This window comes from Hyperoodon ampullatus (assembly GCF_949752795.1).
Source record: "Hyperoodon ampullatus genome assembly, chromosome: 1".
Taxonomy (NCBI): Eukaryota; Metazoa; Chordata; class Mammalia; order Artiodactyla; family Ziphiidae; genus Hyperoodon; species Hyperoodon ampullatus.
This window is the reverse complement of record NC_136914.1, coordinates 124609726-124626523: the sequence shown is the minus strand read 5'-3', so window position 1 is coordinate 124626523 and position 16798 is coordinate 124609726. Positions and strand designations below refer to the sequence as shown.

Genomic DNA, 16798 nt, shown 5'->3' with positions numbered 1-16798 from the left:
TCTCTAGCTCCTGGCACCTGCTGCCCAGCCCAGCCTGCCGCCGCCCAGCTCCCCCACCCTGACACCCTCCTGGGTCTTCAGCCCGCTGACGCCAACGGGTGCCCTTGGCTTGGCCTTTCTTGCTGTTATGGACGTCTCCCGCTCAGCTCCTGTCTCTCTGGCCGCTGCAGGCTGGGGCACTGGTCACCGGAACCCAGGTCCTCTTCTGGGTGCTCACGGGGCCGTGAGCGCCCACCTGGGATGTGGCCCCGAGGCCGGGCGGAGGCCATGAGCTGAGTTGCCTCCCTGCCATGGGGGCTGGCCCGGCTGGTGGGCAGTTCGAGGCCGTTCCCCTCATCCCCTGCCCAGAGCTGGTCCCCCACCCTCCAGTCCTCCTCAGGTCCCACAGCCGCCTGGCCTCTCCCTCTCCCAGAGTGCCGGTCATCCTGACCTGGGACTGTCACCAACCTTGTCTATTTCTCCATAGGAGGGTCTGAGACCCTGCTGGGTCCCCCAACCCCAGCCCAGGGCCTGGACAAATGTGAGAACTGAAGAGGCAGCTATGTGTGTGGTGGGTCTAAAAGGGGTAACAACACAGACAGAGACAGAGACAGAAAGATAGGTGATGACCCCACAGGTGACCTCTGAATGGTGACCCCACAGGGAGGGAGAAGGAGGGGAGGAGAAAGAGAAAGAGGGATGGAGGGCCAGGCAGCGAGGCCAGTGGAGGGCCCCTGTCCTCTGTCCTCCGACGTGGCACAGGCCTGGGTCACAGGGTCAGTGGGGTCATGGAAACTGTGGGCCAAGCACGGACCCCTACACTCCTGTCTTGGTGATGGGCACACCCAGTCACACCCAGTCACACCCAGTCACACCCAGCCTGGATGCCCCAAGGTCAACGGGGTGTCTCTGTGGCTTGTAAGGGCAGCTGGGCTCATGGGTCGTGGGGCTGCTCTGGACTCAGCTGTGGGTCATCCCCCAGGTCCACGTGGTGGCAGGGGTGGAGGGCAGAGGCTCCAGTGGGGAGAAGGGGCTTCTCTTTCCTGGACCCACACCTCTCCCTCCGGCGTCCACACCCAGGTTCTGAGGACACTAAAGGGCCAGGCTGAGCAGACCCTGAGGGCTCAGGCTGGACCCTCAGACCCCCAGACACCTGGAAACAGGCAACCACTCCCTCCACAGAGCACCTGTCCCCAGACCTGCAAAAGGCCTGGGGCTTCGACCCCCGTCACGTGAAGGGTGGCGGTAGAGGTGAAATAACATTCCTAGGGGTCAGCCAGCACAGGCTAGCAAGAGGCACTCCCTGCAGCCTTGAGCACTGTGTTCGGTCCCCAGGCCACCCTTCTGAGCAGCCCCACTGCACCCACCTCGTACCTCCTTGCCCAGATTCGGGTGACAAGAGCTATCGGCAGGGGGAATGGACAGAGCTGAGGCCAGCTCCCACAGCCCCTGCGTCCAGGGAGCCTGCAGCTCCGTGCGTCCTGGGACGTGAGCCTCCCCCAGGGCCAGCAGGGCCCTCGCTGGCCAGAGTGGCTGTGCCCCTGCCAACTCCCAGAAAGCTGTGCTGGCCTCCTCCACCCCCTCCCCTTCCTCACTCCTGCCGGCTGGGGGGCCCTGCCGGGCCACCGATGCGCACAGTTGGGCCTGCAGACGGTCAGCGAGGGGTGGGCACTGGGAGCCCAGGCTCCAAGCAGATGGGGGGAAACAGGCACGCCCTCTGGAGTTCAGGCGGACTGTCCTGGGGGAGCGGCATGAGGAGTGCTCCCCGGGGTGGGGTTTCCAGGATCTGCCCCTTCCACCCCAGGCCCAGGGAGTCCTGATGCCTCAGCTGAGAGGGGAGAGTGAAAGCTAATGCAGCGGCCACCAGGGGTGTCTGCCCACCAACCAGGAGGCCAGGGGAGACCTGGACCCCTCCCACAACACTATTGCGACCCCAGGAGGGGCGGTGGGACTGGAGGCCGAGCCGCCGACCTTGCAGCGAGCCCAGTCTCCCCGAAGCGCGGTTAACAGCGCAGAGGAAATCCCGGAGGCCCCGGGGAGGGGGCGACCGCGGCGGGGGCGGGGCTGCGGGGACACGGAGCGGAGCGGCCGGTCCGCAGTGACCTCTGCGCGTTCCTGCCCGGCGTGGGGCCACCAGCCGAGGGGGCGAGGGTCTCTCGGCCTCTGTCCCACTAAAATGAAACGGCGTGGCTCCTTCTCTGCGACTCTATTACGCAGAAAAATAGGTCCTGGTCGGTCTGCGGGCTGCTCTCCTCCAACGGTTGGATGGGTTTTCTGGCGTCTGGGAGCTCCCTTCTCACGCCCAGCGGTGCGGGAGGCCCGGGAACGGCGGGGGTCGGGGGCCAGGACAGCGCTCAGGGGCACTCGGCCCGGTCGGGACCGCTGTCACCGGCCGCGCCGGGGAACCCCTTCCCGCGCGCGTCGGCGGAGAGTGGGATGGCGACTAGAGCCGCGACGCCCAGCTCCCTCCGACAGCGGCTGGACTAGAAAGGACTTCGCTCCCTGGCGCTGCGCACGTATCCGTCCGCACGCTAGGTGCCCCAAACGGGCGGAAGCGGATGGGAGTGCGGGACCTTGTCTCGCCGTTGGGGGGGGCGGCCCCCGCCCGGTCCACACAGAGGGGATCGGATGGCGGGGACTGGGGCCAGTATCTGGGGCTCTGGACTGAGGGGTGGGCCGGGGTCGTGCGCGCTGGCTCGGGAGCTCGCGCCCTGGGATCCCCCCCGAATCCGGCCCGGGGGCAGCGTTTTGGAGGGGAAAGGGGGGCGCGGCTCCGCCCCTCCGGTCCCCGCCTCCCGCGGGCGCCCGCCCAGCCGCCGCGGCCCCGCCCACCTCGTCACGCTCGGACGCGGGCGGGGGGCGGGGAGCGCCTACATGTGATGCGCCCTCCTCGCGGTGCCCTTCAGCTTCAGCCGCAGTTCCAGGGGCGCCACATGCACCCGGCCGGCCCGAGCGCGCTCTGCCACTGACCGCCCGCCCGCCCGCGCCCCGGCCCCAGCCCCAGGAAGGTAACCGGCGTCCCCACGCGCAGCTCCTTCTCAGGACCCGCAGGGCGGGCACTCGGCCCCAGATGCCCCCTACCCAGCCCGGGCTGGGCGCTCAGTCGGCCCCCGGCGGGCGCTGTCCGCCGGCGCGGTGCTGAAGCGGCCCAGGGGTCCCGGCCCGCGCCCTCCCTCGTTCTTGCTCCTTCTCCGAGTCTCCTGCCTCTCGCGTCTCCCCTTCCCCTCCCTCGTCCTCTGTCTTTTTCTTTCTTTCTCCTGGCGCTCTCCCGCCTGAGGGCCGCTTGGCAGAGCCGGGCAACTCGCTCGCCCTCAAAGCCAAGGGGTGCGGCGGCCGCGGGAGCCCTGAGCCGTGCGGTGGGGCGGTGGGAGCACTGGGGGAGCTCCAGCAGCGCCCCGGCCTCTCAGGGCTGGGCCCTGAGACTCCCTCCCCACCAGGAGGCAGGGGAGAAGTTTGGAAGAGAATCTGCTTTGCGGCAAAGGCGCCCCTGCGCGCCAGCGCTTTGCGGAGAGGCAGGGGGACGCCCGCCCCCCCATCTCTCCCCAGCCTGCACACACGCGGGTCTCCTTCATCTGAAAAGGAAAAAAAAAAACCCATAACACAGTGGATCTCCAGGGACCTGGGTTTCCTTGCCAGGAGAGACCTCACCAGACAGGGGTGGGGGGGTGGGCACTGCAGCTGCTGATTTTACAGGAAGCACCTCCTCACCAGACTTGCAGCTGGCCTGGACCCTGGAGGTCCCCACCCATGCAGATGCAGGTGGAGGGGTGGTCTGCCCGCCATTTCATTTGTTCCCCCGAAGGCTGGGGTCCCTGCAATTTCTTCCTTCCACCCCAGTCTCTGCTGTGTGCAGGGGGCAGTGGGTGCTGGCCTCTCCCCTGGATGAAACCTGGTCTCCCAAGACTTCCATCCGAAGCCAAAGGGAGCTCCCACCCAGGTCCCACCCACACTGACCTTTCCCATCCTTTAGATGGGTCTCCGCCCCCGTGGCCCAGGGCTCCACCAAGGAGGCAGCAGTGCCAGTCACCTCCAAACGCCCCTGGGCCTGCCCCCGCTTCTCAAAGGCAGGCTCCTCGGAGCTGCACGTCCCCATCCCTGCGGTAGCAGCCGGACACCGGCTTCACAAACCCCAGGGGCCCAGAGAGACCACTTTGCAGGGACCTTCCCAGACCCAGGTGCCTGTCCCATGTTGAGGTCCAGCCTCCAGGTGCTGGGGGGACCACGAATGATGCTCTCTCACACCCCAGACCCGCTTCTAGGGGAAGTTGGGAGGGGACAAGGAAGAAGTCCTCCCCCAGCCCCGTTGGTGACCTGTGACCATTTCCTCTCCCCAAGCAGAGAACTCCTGGCCACATTCGCATGTGAGCTGTGACCCTCCGAGGAGCCGCTGAGAACTCAAAGCCATCACCATGGAGTTCGTGATGAAACAGGCCCTGGGAGGTAGGGAGGGGGGGCACCCCGCACCCAGCAGCACGCAGACACACGGGGTCCCACGCAGCACATGGCCACCGTCGGACTTCACCACACAGTCACTGCACTCACACCTGCAGGCTCCCTCTGGACCGGGGATGGGGGGTGGGGCGGGGGCACTAACAGGGAGGGGCCAAAAGCAGTGCGTCCTGAATCCCCTTGGCCAGCTTTGGGGGTGGGGGAGGATGCATGCCAGTGCACTGTGGCCGGGCGGAGCCCCCCAGATGGTCCTGAGCAGCAGCAGCTCCGTCGGCCTTGGGAGGACACCCCAGGGGGCATCAGGGGTCAGTCTCACTGGTCAGATCCGGTGGCCCCCCACGGGGTCTTTGCTTCTGACGAGCAGAGGTGCAGGAGGCCGCAGAGTGGCCACAGCAGGCAGAGAGGGGGTAAGGAGCAGAGCTGGACCTGTGGCATCCAGCAAGGACTTTGCAGTGTCACGAGGGAGGGGCCACCAGCGTGCACAGGGAGCCGGGGCTGGCTGAGCACGGGGATAAGAGAAGAGGCCCCGGGTAGCTTGTGTGTACCCACCTGCGTCCCCACCTCCCCGTCCCCGTGAAGGCAGTGCAGCCTCTTTGTGTGTTGGGGGAGGGGACCCCCCTCCAACCCTGCTGATGCTTTTGAAAGGAATCCTGTGCCTCCTAGGGTCAAGGCCATCACCACAGCTGGAGAGCCTGGCCCAGGAGAGGAAGATGATGTAGGACAGTGAGCTGAGACCCTGGCCCAGGAGGTGGGCGGGGGAGTGGATCGAGGTCCACACTGACATAGTTGCATCCTGGTCAGCCTGGCCCACGGGGCCGGCCCTGTGCACCCTGGCTCCCCTGGTGCAGCACCAGCTCTGGGAGCTCCCTGTGATGGGAGCCGGCGGCCGCTGCCTGATTCTGCCATTAGAGATGTCTTCCTCGTGTGACGGGACCACCCTGGGACCATACGTGGCCTCTGTGGGTCACACCCTGACCTGATGCCTTTCACAGCCGGGCACGTGTCAGGTGATGCATGACAAGGCCACCTCTTGGCAGGAGTGATGGAGAGCTCTTCACCAGAGGTGGGGCACCATGGGGGCTCTGGTGCTAGGAACGAGGGGCAGGATAGAGGGGCCAGTGCCACCGTGCCCAGGACAGGAACCCCACGGGTGGGCTTGTCTCCTGGAGAGTGACTGCATTTCCCCTCAACACAAATTAAATGGAAAGACGTCTGGGCCTGGCCTGGGGCCACATTTCCTGAGACTTCATGGTCAAGGATAGGCTGCAGGTTGAGTCTAATCATAATGGTTACGTCACTGGAACGTGATGCAGGGACGAGCAGCATCCTGGCACCAGGAGGGATCCACGTTCCACCCAGCCAGCCCCAGGCTGTTACAGATAATTAATTAGGTGGCTAATTCAGGCCCTGAGGTGGGCTTGCAAGAAAACTGAAATATCTGATTTCGCTTTCTGCATGGCTGAAATTAGCTGGGTAATTGCCAGCCTGGATTCCCTTTGTTCCGTGTCAGCCCAAAGTTTCTCCTGCGACAGTGACAGGGTGGCTTCACCAGCGGTGTGGGAGCCTGAGCGCTGCCAGCGGAGGCCCCTCGGGCAGCAGCTACTCCCTGGGGCCCCAGACCCGGTGTTCCCCCGAACTCCCACCCCGTTCGCACCCCAGTGCTGCTGGGGACAGGGGCTGCTCCAGGTGAGGCCATGCTTTCTGTTGCCGTGTTTTCTCTCCCCTTGGCGGGCGTCATTTTGGTCTCTCGGGATGAGTGTGGGTGAGAGACAGACAGATGGAGACCAGGAGATGATTCTAAGAGAGACAGGCCAGAGCCCCGGACACAGAGGCGGGATGAACCCCGGACGCCGTCCAGAGACAGGCTAACTCAGAGGGGATACGGCCAGAGACAGACCGAGAAAAAGACGAAGGGAAATGCCTCGGACGCTGGAGACACAGAGATGTGGGGAAACGGGACTGGAGGGAGATGGATGCAGGAGCGGGGCAGCGGGAGCCAGGCTGCGGGGATCAGGCAGGGAAGGCGGCTGGGGGATTAGAGGCTCAGAACAGGACAGCCGAGGAAAACATCATGGAAAAGACCGGGTGGCCGAGACGGAGACTGGGGAACCCGAGGAATCAGGTCAGGAAGTGTAAATGCAGGACAGAGAGGCAGACAGAGGGACAGACAAAGAGATGAAGACAGAGACAGATTGACACAGAGAGACATAGAGGGACAGACAGAAACAGAGGGAGACAGAGAAAGGCAGACAAACAGAGAGACCAAGAAACAGACACAGGGAGACAGACGGTGACAGACATAGAAGGACAGACAGACAGAGGCAAACAGAGAGACAGGCAGACAGAGAGGCACAGAGACAGGGATGTATTAGAAACAAACTGAGAAGTAGAGTCAGGGCCAGAAGCAGAGACACATCCATACACACACATGCACACTCAGAGAAAGGCTCACAGCGGAAATGAGGGGAGAGACGGGCCTGGAGGGAACCCCGGGCAGGCCTTGCTTGCTGCACTAGGGACAAGACTCCGTGTGGCCTAATTAAGCTGGGCCATCTGCCTGGCCCTGCATCTCAGGCAAGCCCTTTGTTGGGGCAGAGGTTTCCAGGTGACTGCCTGGTGGGGATAGCAGCCGCAGGACTCAGGAATCCCACATCACACAGACAGACAGACGGGGCGCCCACAGCCCCCCAGACGCATGCCTGTGTCTGCCCAGCCTTGTCCACTCTGGGGCTCTTAGGAGGAGCCCAGTCTGGGACCTGCCTGGGCCCTGCAGGGCCGTGGACAGGTGCACGCCCTCCACACCTCTGGCCCCCACCCGTCTGGCCCTGACGTGTTCACCCCTCCCTCCAGCGCCCTCGAGCGCTGAGTGTTCCAGGGAGGACTGACGGGGCTTGTCCAGGGCACACACGCCTCTCACTCCCTCAGTCGTCTGGTCTCCGCTCTACCGGCAGCCTCTGCCCCATCCATCCTGCTTGTTGGCACGACCTGGGCACCACGAGGCGGGGCTGGGCCGCGGGCGAGCCGGCCGCGTGCCGGTGCTGCGGGACAGACAGTGATGGCGCGGGGTCAGGGAGAGCCAGTTCACACTCGGATGGCCGTGAATCCCAGGCGAGCCCTGCCCATGACCCTCTGTAGACACCTGCCTGCCCTGTGTCTGCGGCCCGGCCGGTACTGGGGCCCCTGCCCTGCCCTGCCGGCGGGCTTCTGGCTCTGCCGCTGTGGCTGCCGCGGGGCCTTGCTGAGGGCCCTCTCCTCCACTGGCCTGTCTGGTCGGACACAGAGCCCACCTCTCTGGGGACCACAGGTCACATCGGAGCCGGCACAGAACCCGGGGGCACCTACTGCTGGAGGGAAGGGAAGCGGGGGTTGATGAGGAGGTGTCAACGTCGTGGTGATGAGGGGCCGCGGGGGGCAGTGCGGGCAGGCCGGGGAGGGCCACTGGGAGGGGCCGGCAGGTGGGCTGCAAGCTGCGGGCATGGGGGTGGGGGCTGTCCGCGGCCCGGCTGTGGGTGGTGAACAGTGGGACTCAGGTGCTGACACATCAGCTGTCCTGCCTGTCACGTCTCAGCAAGGCCAACGTGCCCAAACCGTGACTTCACATAGATTCCCGGCTTCGAGCTGTTCCTCTGAGGGCAGGTGGGTGGCGTGGGCCACAGAGGAAGGGACAGGTGAGATGGCAGGGTCTGCGCAGACGCCCGGCCTCTGGGCCCCTGGAGTGGACATTGGAGGGCTCTGCTCAGGGCCCACCTCTCTCTCTCCCTCTCAACGCAGCCCGCATGGGACTGGGCGGGGCCCCTGGAGTGTCTGCTCTTAGGGCCTGAGTTCTCCGTGGACTGACGGGGCGCCTGGGTTCCTTCAGACTCAGAAGACGTGATCCCTGGGACGTGGCTCTGCCGGCATCTGCCCTGAGGCCGGGGAGCTGGGGGCACTCAGGGCTGGCCAGGGAGCATTCTTCTGGGGCCAAGTAGTCGAGGACAGTGAGCAGCTATTGGCAAACTTGTTCTCCCCGAGAGGAACGTCCTGGAGGACTTGACAGGTGTTGGGCCTCCTGAGGTCCATCAACACACCCCCACATTTAAATGAGCCAGCGTTCCATCCCCAAGAGAAGAAAACACTGATGCACAGTCACGTGATGGCTTGGGAGCTTGTCTGCAGCAAAGTGGCCTTGAGCCAGGGCCAGGCGCTCCGGCCGCATCTGCACAGATCTGAGACTCAGGGTCCTCAAGGGTATAATTTGAAGAAACTGTTTTCCCCCAAGACCAGGAAGTGGCGAATGGCCCTGGAGCTATATTTACCTCGTGGACAAGAGCGTGGGCAGTTGTCGGGTTAACGTGGTCCCTGTAGACGCTCATCAGACTAAATCAGGAGCAGTGTGTCTATTTTGGCCCAAGTGACCCGGTTCGTGGCTGTCTGTCCCATTGTTCTGCTCAGTGTGGCATGTTCTGTGTCTGGAACATGCTTAGGTCCTCAGGGATGGTGAGGGGTAGGGGAGGATTTCATGGAGGAGGGCATGTCCGAGGTGGGCTCCAAGGAGGAGTAGACAGACTGGGACACAGTACATGCAAAGGTCCAGGGGCCGTAGGGGCTGGGACGGGCTTGGAAGGCAGCCCAGTGCCCAAGCCTAAGGGGTCTTCTCCCCGAGCTCAGGTCTGCCCTGGCCACATCCAGGGGCTCGGTCAGTGTGGATGGTGTCCTGCGGTGAGTCGGCCCTGGGCCCGTCCTGCGGGAAGGGAGGCTGGTCTGGGCTCGGCTGAGAGGCTGCCCTCTCTTGAGGAGTGGGAGGGCAGGGGGCCTGTGCCTAGTGCGTGGGGGGGGACGAGGGAACGACCAGCCGCTGTCCTGAGGCCAGCACGTGTGCGCGTGTGCGGGCGGCAGGAGCTCTATCACCCAGACCTGTGCGGAGGGAGGGTAAGTGCTCTACTGACGCCCCCCAGGGAGAGCCTGGGCCGGGGGCCTCCACACTTTGCTGGTGGTGGGCTATGCACTCTCGGCCGGGACACCTAGGGGGTCTCGTGGGGATCAGTTCCCAGATGTGTAGGGGCCACGGGGACCAGATCCAGGAGAAGGGAGGGCAGCGCCTACCTCGGGGCTCACATGAGGGAAAGCCCCCTCTGTGAGCCAGAAGCCCTGGGCAGGGGAGCCCCTCCCTCAGGGCCAGCACCTCCCCCACCTCTGGGTTGGGGGCCTCCTTCCTCTTCTGTGCAGCAGCCAGAGCCCCCCTTCCCTGCTGCCAACTCCGCAGCGCCCAGCTGAGGCCTGTCTGCAGCTGCCTGGGGGGCCCAGAACTGGGGCTCCCGAGGTCTCTGCCAGTCAGACATGGCTCTTCCCCAGACCCTCCCTTGCCTCGCCTCCAGGGACCTCAGGTCAGGGCCTCAGAGGCAGTCCTGTCCCGGCCCCCTGTGTCCACCCATGGGACTCTACATCGAGGACGAGGCCAGGCATCCCCATCCTGTCCCAGACCCAGGTCCTGAGGCCTGGGCTGGTCCCACAGGCTCCTCTGCCCTATCTGTCTGTTTCAGGGTTCACTCTGCTTATCAGGGGCCTCCCACATGCCCAGGGCTGCTCTGCTGGGACACTGGCCAGGGGAGGCCAGGTTCTCTGGCATCTGGTAGGATGAGCATCACAAGCTGAGCTGTACTGCAGGGAAAGGAGCCGGTTGGGAGGGGAAACTCTAGAATTCTGCGCTGGGGAAAATGCTTTTGACTCACATTACAGAGAACCAGACAGAGAGTGATTTGAATCGAAGTTTGGTTTTTTCACATGGTGAGGTGTCAGGAAATGGTTCAGCTGCTCGCGGTGCCATCAGGGACCTGGCTCTGGCTTTCATTGTGCTACTGTCATCCTAGTGGAGCAGTCAGCTTGCTCCTCACTGTCACAAAGTGGCTGCTGCTGCTCCAGCGTCACATATACAGTTAGGGGAGGAAGAAGGAGACAGTCCCTTTGTCTGCTTGGCGAGTGTGTCTTTGGAATCTCGTAGATGGTTTCCATTTATGTGTCATGGGCAAGAAGGTCTGGGAAGGTGAGGCCAAGGAGGCACATTACCCTCCAAACAAGGCAGCTTGCATCAGCTTGGGAAACCTGGATTTCCAGGTGCAGGAGCCCCAAGACCACGAGCTCTCAGAGGGCAGAGGTGCCTTCTCCTTCCCCTGCTCACTCTTGAGAGCTGGGCTCCTCCTCCACAGGCGGCTGGCAAATACTTGAAGATAAAATACCAATTTTCATTCAGAATGGGCTTCCCAGGTGCCATGTTGGATTGAGAAAGTGCTAGCTTACTTCATGGGGCTCAGTGAAGACGTTTCTTACCCCTTGTCTCGTAGAGGCTGAAAGGGCACTTCAGAGAAACTGCCTTTTCTCCCGAAGCCCTGGACAGCCCTTCCCTCAGGAGAGGGCACTCCTGGTGATTCAGGTGCCACAAGGTTATAAATGCTTTAGCCCCAACCAGGGAATAAACTGCATATAATGCACTTCAACGCATAAACTCATTTATTTTTTGCCTTGGTTGGTGAGGACGTCTGGTTGGGATTAAAGCACTTGTTTGAATAGTTCCTACGTGATGAGCTCTCAGTAACCTTGTGCTGACGTCGGAGGCTGCCAGGCTGGCTCCGGGTCGCCCTGCATTTGATGCTGGGACATTTTACAGAGCAGGCAGGGACTTAATGAAAACCTCAGAGCCAGCATCAAGTCCAGGCAAATCCCAATGCTGACAAGTTTCAGAGACCTCAGCCTCGTGAACCCAAACCCAGGTCAAAACAGATCAGGGGAGGGGGCTCCTGGCAGCTCCGAGCGGCCCCTCCCTAAGGCCGGCCCCTCCCTAAGGCAGCCCCCTCGGGGCTCCTGCCCCACGTGGCAGAGGAGAGGAGAATGGGGTCCTTCTGAGGCTCCTGCCGTTGGCTGTCGGCTGCTCAAAGCCCCCGGATCCTGTCTGGGTGGAGGGCGGGGGACTCTGGCTGGGGTCCCTCCAGAACCTCTTCCTGGCCTGCCTGTGCTTGGTCTCTGTACAAATCACTGTTTTCCAGCTTTGCCCTCACTTTTTTCATCCCCTGGAGAGGGTAGAATGTGGCTTCTCTCACCCCTGCCGGGGTCAGTCAGGACCTCTGGCTGCTTCTTAGGGGGGCAGCCCGGCAGGGTCGGGGAGAGCCCCCGTCCCACCCTATGGGTCCTTTTTGGTCCCAACTAGACCATGAACTGTAGTGTCTGAGGCCAGGCCCCTCCTTGGGGGCCAGTGGAAGGCTTAGGGTACTGGGTACTGAGTGCCAGGTGCTGAGTGCTATGTTCTGAGTTCTGAGGGTGCTGTGTGTTGTGTGCTGAGGGTACTGTGGGTTGGATTCTGAGTGCTAGTGCTGGGTGCTGGGTACCAGTGCAGACTGAGACTCAGAAGGTCAAGGACTCCTGGGGTCGGGCAGCTGGCTAGAGCAGCCCCGGGTCTGCATCTTTTGGTGCTAATGGCTGCTCCTAACATTTCCCTGGGAAAGCTGTGGCCTTGTCCTACTGGAAATGTCAGAACTGCCTGCTGAGCTTTGCTTCCTAGGCTGGGAGGTGGGCTTCACCAGGAGGGTGCTGCCCACCACGTGCACCCCAGGCCGCCTCAGCCCCAGGCCTCTGCCTTCACCCTCTGGCCCCCTGCGGCCCAAGAACTGGCGGGAAGGCCACAGGTGGGGGGCCTCTTGGGAGAGGAAGAAGGGCAAGGACTGCAGGCAGGAGGAGGAAGCAGGGAGAATAGAAACAGTTTAACAGAAGGTGAGGGCGGAGCCCCAGCAAACTGCCAGCCTCAGGCCCTGGAGGTTGTTTGGGGGCGAGGACCATCTTGCGCTTAGCGTCCTTCAGAAGGAAGCCTCTGGAAATGGGCCTGCTCTGCGCCTGGTCCACGGGCTGCTGTCTGCCAGCACCCTGCTGGTGGAGCCCACCCTGCGCAGGAGCAGACACGGCCGGGCCCCTGAGTCCCCACACAGTAACACCCCGATGCCCCCGTGCCTCAGTGTCCCACCCCAGCTGTGCATCAGGCTGTGGTCAAGGGGGTCTGTGCACCTGGCACCGAGCCTGCGTGGAGGTGGCTAGGAGGGGCTGCTGGGGGGCAGAAGCTCGCGAGCCTCTGCTCCCGCCTCAGGTGGCCTCAGGGCCCGGGCCCCTCCCCTGGCAGACTGGGCAGCGGGTCAGCGCAGGGGAGCTGGGGTCCAGGCGCGAGGAAGCCAGCGGCCGCGCCACCTGTCTCAGATCCTAGTTCTGTTTGGACTCGCTAATCGGCATTTTCATCTCGCCTCTGTCTCCATGTGTCGCCTCCTGAAGCCAAGGCCAGACGTGCCACCTGGCACCTGGCTCAGCAGGCAGGGACAGCGGCAGCCTGGGGCCTCTCCCCGACGGGTGTGGAACATCTGACCAGTGCCCCAGACCAGCAAAAGAGGTTTTCCAGGCCACAGAAGCAGGAGGAGCATCACAGAAGATGGGGGCAGCGCAGGCCGGGGTCTGATTTAGTCAAGACTAGAGCGGGGGCCTCCCACATGACCAGCTAGCCGGCCAGCCCCCCAGCCGTGCCCCTGGGCCGGCTTCAGGAGGCGAGGCCGCCAGGCCTGGGGCCAGAGCATGGTGGTCAGCAGGGTGAGACAGGGCCCATGCCTTGGGCCTCCCCTCCCCGAGGGCTGGGCAGAGACACTCAGGAGGGGGTGGGCTCTGTCTGCCGGCTAGGATGAGGCAGAAAGTCCACTCACCCTCCTCCGGTTCCTTCGGAGCTTGGCCAGCGGGTGGGAGTGCGGCTGGACAGGCGTTTGGAAGCCGGGCCCCGGGGCGGTGGATGATGGACAGTGGATGGTGGCGAGACAGATTTGGCTGCTCCTTGGACGCTGGTCTACTCCTTGGCCCAGGGTGTCGAGGAGACTCTGATGCAGGCCAGGCAGGCGGTGCCCGCGGACCCCGGCCACAGGCCCCTCAGGCCAAGCACCCTCCACAGGGCAGCGGGGTGGGCGTCTTTGAGGGGCTTCGCTTTATGTTTCACTTTGCAAGAACATTAACTGTTGAATGTGTATCTTCACAATTAACATCTGATCTAACTTGTGTCACCTTAACTTTCACCCTTTTTAAATGCTTCCTTGCTATTTCACTTATTTAATCTTAATACATGGACTAAATTTTCTTTTTAAAAACCTTCTGCAGTGTTTTGGAACCCACACGCCCTTTGAAAACATGATTCAAGCTCTAATTGTTGCTGTCGTGAGCGATGCTGTGTGTTTCGAGCTCTTGCCAAGTCCTTCCAGCAGTTCTGTGAGCTCCTCTGTCTGGCCTTCACCCACACCCACCTCTCTTCTTTGTGATTTTGATCTGGAGGCTTGGTATTACAGTCAATGTTTTCTTAATACATAAACATATTTTTATCTTTGCATTCAATTTGATGAGGTATTTATCCACATTTATTTTTTACAATGAAAGTGTGTTTTTTTAACTACCATGAAACTAATAAATGTTCAATGTAAGGAATTGAAATAATACAGAAAACATAAAGAAGTGATATGGAAAATTGAGACACCACGTTGCTTTCAAACTCATCTGCTAGAATCACTCATTACGTATTTGAAATAATATTATTTTTTTCCAGGAGAAATGCCTTCAGATCTATTTCTAATTTTAAAAGACTCTGCAAAGTTCTTTATGCTGTCCATTTATTAGAACTAGTTCGGGGGTCAGCTGGCTATTCCAAAGCTGGGGGAGAAGGATCAGCCTGCCATGGTGACTGTGGTTTAAAACAGCTTTAGACAGAAATCGCTGGACAGCGTCATTTCCTGACAGCAGCTCTTTGAACAGTGCGTGTTTCAGGGAAGTTTCCGTCTGCTGTGTAGACAGGTTTAGACGAAACTTGCCCTTTGGGTGATGAGCTACAGAATCAGTACAGACTTAACTCCAAGTTCCAGGAACAGTTTGTAAATATTTGCCCACCTTCCTCCCATCTTCCTGGCAGAGGTGGGGCTGCAGGTATAACTCGAATCCAGACCCAAGGAGCCCATTGGAACGGAAAGTACCAGCAAGGAAAGGTCCTTGTGGACGCCTCCCCGCTGTTCCTCAGTAATGCGCTCGTGGATCATCTCAGACATTCTGCTAGTTTCCTGGAATGGGTGGGGGCCCTGAGCTGGGACAGACCTCCTGCCCCTCCCCCCATGTCCCCTCGGCCACAGGCGCCTTGATGACACTCTTTTCTCCTGAACCTGTGGTTTGCCCTGAGTTAACATATCTCGTTTCCTGTTTGTCTGTTTTTCTGTGTTCTAACTCTTCCCATGCTCCAGCAGCCCCACCCCCTCACAATATTCCCACATGGTTAAAGGTCCCAGAGAAACTGCTGGAGCTGCTGCCCCAGGACTCGGGCACATTCCACCCCATCAGCACTGTGCACTGTCCCCACCTCATGGACGAGGCCCCTCTCCTCGCTCCTCTCCTGCTGGGCCTCCGGGAACTTTCCAACAGAGGGCGCGCGGGAGGGCCATGGAGTCTATTCTGCCTTGGGGCATAACTGCCAGTTGGGCTGGGTATAAAATTGTAGATTTTAAAGAATTTCCTCCTTGGAATTTTGAAGCCTTCTTTCAGTTGTCTTGCAGGTTCTAAAGTTGCTATTAAGTCACATGCTGTTCTCACTTCCAGTACTTTTTACATGACCAGTTTGCTTTTCTCTCTGGAGGCTTTTACAGTTTCCTCTTTGACTTGGCATTTTGAAATTTCAAACTCTCAGGACCTTGCTGTGGGCCTTCTTTCATCCCCCTGCGGGTGCACTTACTCAGCCCGGGGACAGGGCTCTGGCTGCCTCCTTGCTGATCCCTCACCTGACCCTCTCAGCTCTGGGCCACTCTGCTCTGATTCTCTGTTTCCTTCTGTTTTCTTTCCCGTTGTTCATCTCCTTATCTTTTGTTCTACTTTCTGGGATATTTCCTTAATTTCATTTTCTAACCCTTCAACTGAATTTTTCATTTCAGTTTTTAACTGAAATTTTTTAAAATTTCAGTTTTTAAAAATTTTACATTTTTAACTTTCAAAATCTGTTCCATGCATTCTGAACGCCCTCCCTTTCAAGGGTTCCCCTAGCCCTTGTACTGTCTCCTCTGAGCACCCTTGCCTGTTGGGGTGCCATCTTCATGCTAGGGGCTCTCTGGGTGAGTTCTGAAAGCCTGGCTGAGGTCCTGCATGCTGTGGGGGACTTCTGGCTTACCTGTGGGAGAAACATGTGGGAAGCTGGCTTTTATGTTTGGAGAGCCCCAGATGGTAGCATCTTTCCGTCTTGTTGGGGGGCGTGGCTCCATTTCTCCAGAAACAGATTCTGCATGGCTGGATGGTGGGTTCCGTGATCAGGGCAGCGGGTGGGGGCTTGGCGAGGTACCCAATTTCGGGAAATAAATATCCCCTTGACCCCTGTCTGCAGGTGGATGCGTCACCTCTGCCCCCACAGTGCCTGAGACTGGTCTGAGCCTGGAGGGGCTCTGGTTCAGTTTCTCCAGCGAAACGGGTTTTTGATTCCCCCTTGCCACTTGGGTGGTGGGTCCCCAGGGTGTGGAGTGCAGGTGCCCCTCATGCAGACCTCAGCCCCTCCCTCGTGCTCCACCTCCCCCAGAACCTAGCGCCTCTGATACCAGAGTCATCCTGGGTTCTGCCAGCACATCAGCTGCTCAGTGGCCTCTCCCCCTGTTCTTGCTTGGGTGCCACCTGCACGCCTGCTCTCCATTTCCCCAAATTGGATACCTCGGCTACCTTGTTCTGTCCTCTCCTGTTCTGTTTGTCCTTGTGGAATTATACTTTTACATTTCCTTGCTCCAGTTTTAGTGGGGTTGTGGAAAGCGGTTTAGATAAGCACGTGCGTTCGATCCAGCATGTTTAACTAGAACTCGGTACCATCAGTTGTTAGACCTCCTGGAATTAGGACACGGAGCACAGGGTTAGCTGGAGTGAGCCCGCCGGGGGTCGGGAAGACCAGTGCAGGCAGACCTCAGAGATATTGCGGGTTTGGTTGCAGACCACCGCAATAAAGAATATCGCAATAAAGTGAGTCATGTGAATTTTTTGGTCTCCCAGTACAAATAAAAGATGTGTTTAGGGTTTCCCTGGTGGCGCAGTGGTTGAGAGTCCTCCTGCCGATGCAGGGGACATGGGTTCGTCCCCCGGGCCGGGAAGATCCCACATGCCGCGGAGCAGCTGGGCCTGTGAGCCACGGCCGCTGAGCCTGCGCGTCCGGAGCCTGTGCTCTGCAACGGGAGAGGCCACAACAGTGAGAGACCTGCGTACTGCCAAAAAAAAAAAAAAAAAAAAAAAGATGTGTTTACACTACAGTGTAGTCTGTTAAGTGTGCAATAGCATTATGTCTAAAAAGAGATACATCAAGTGCACATATCTTGATTAAAAAATTTTA

The 16798-nt window shown here is 60.4% G+C and overlaps 1 protein-coding gene across 1 annotated transcript in view; it reads left to right on the top strand.

Annotated features, from left to right (window-relative positions):
- Positions 1-4388: 4388 nt before the first annotated feature.
- The window catches only part of CPLX1 (complexin 1), a gene marked incomplete at both ends in the record, with an annotated part of 35936 nt that continues 23526 nt past the window's right edge, over positions 4389-16798 (top strand). Inside the window, one exon of the mRNA XM_079705600.1 lies at positions 4389-4419. Within this exon, the coding sequence (XP_079561726.1) occupies positions 4389-4419 (31 nt within the window). The remainder of the gene's footprint in view (positions 4420-16798) is intronic.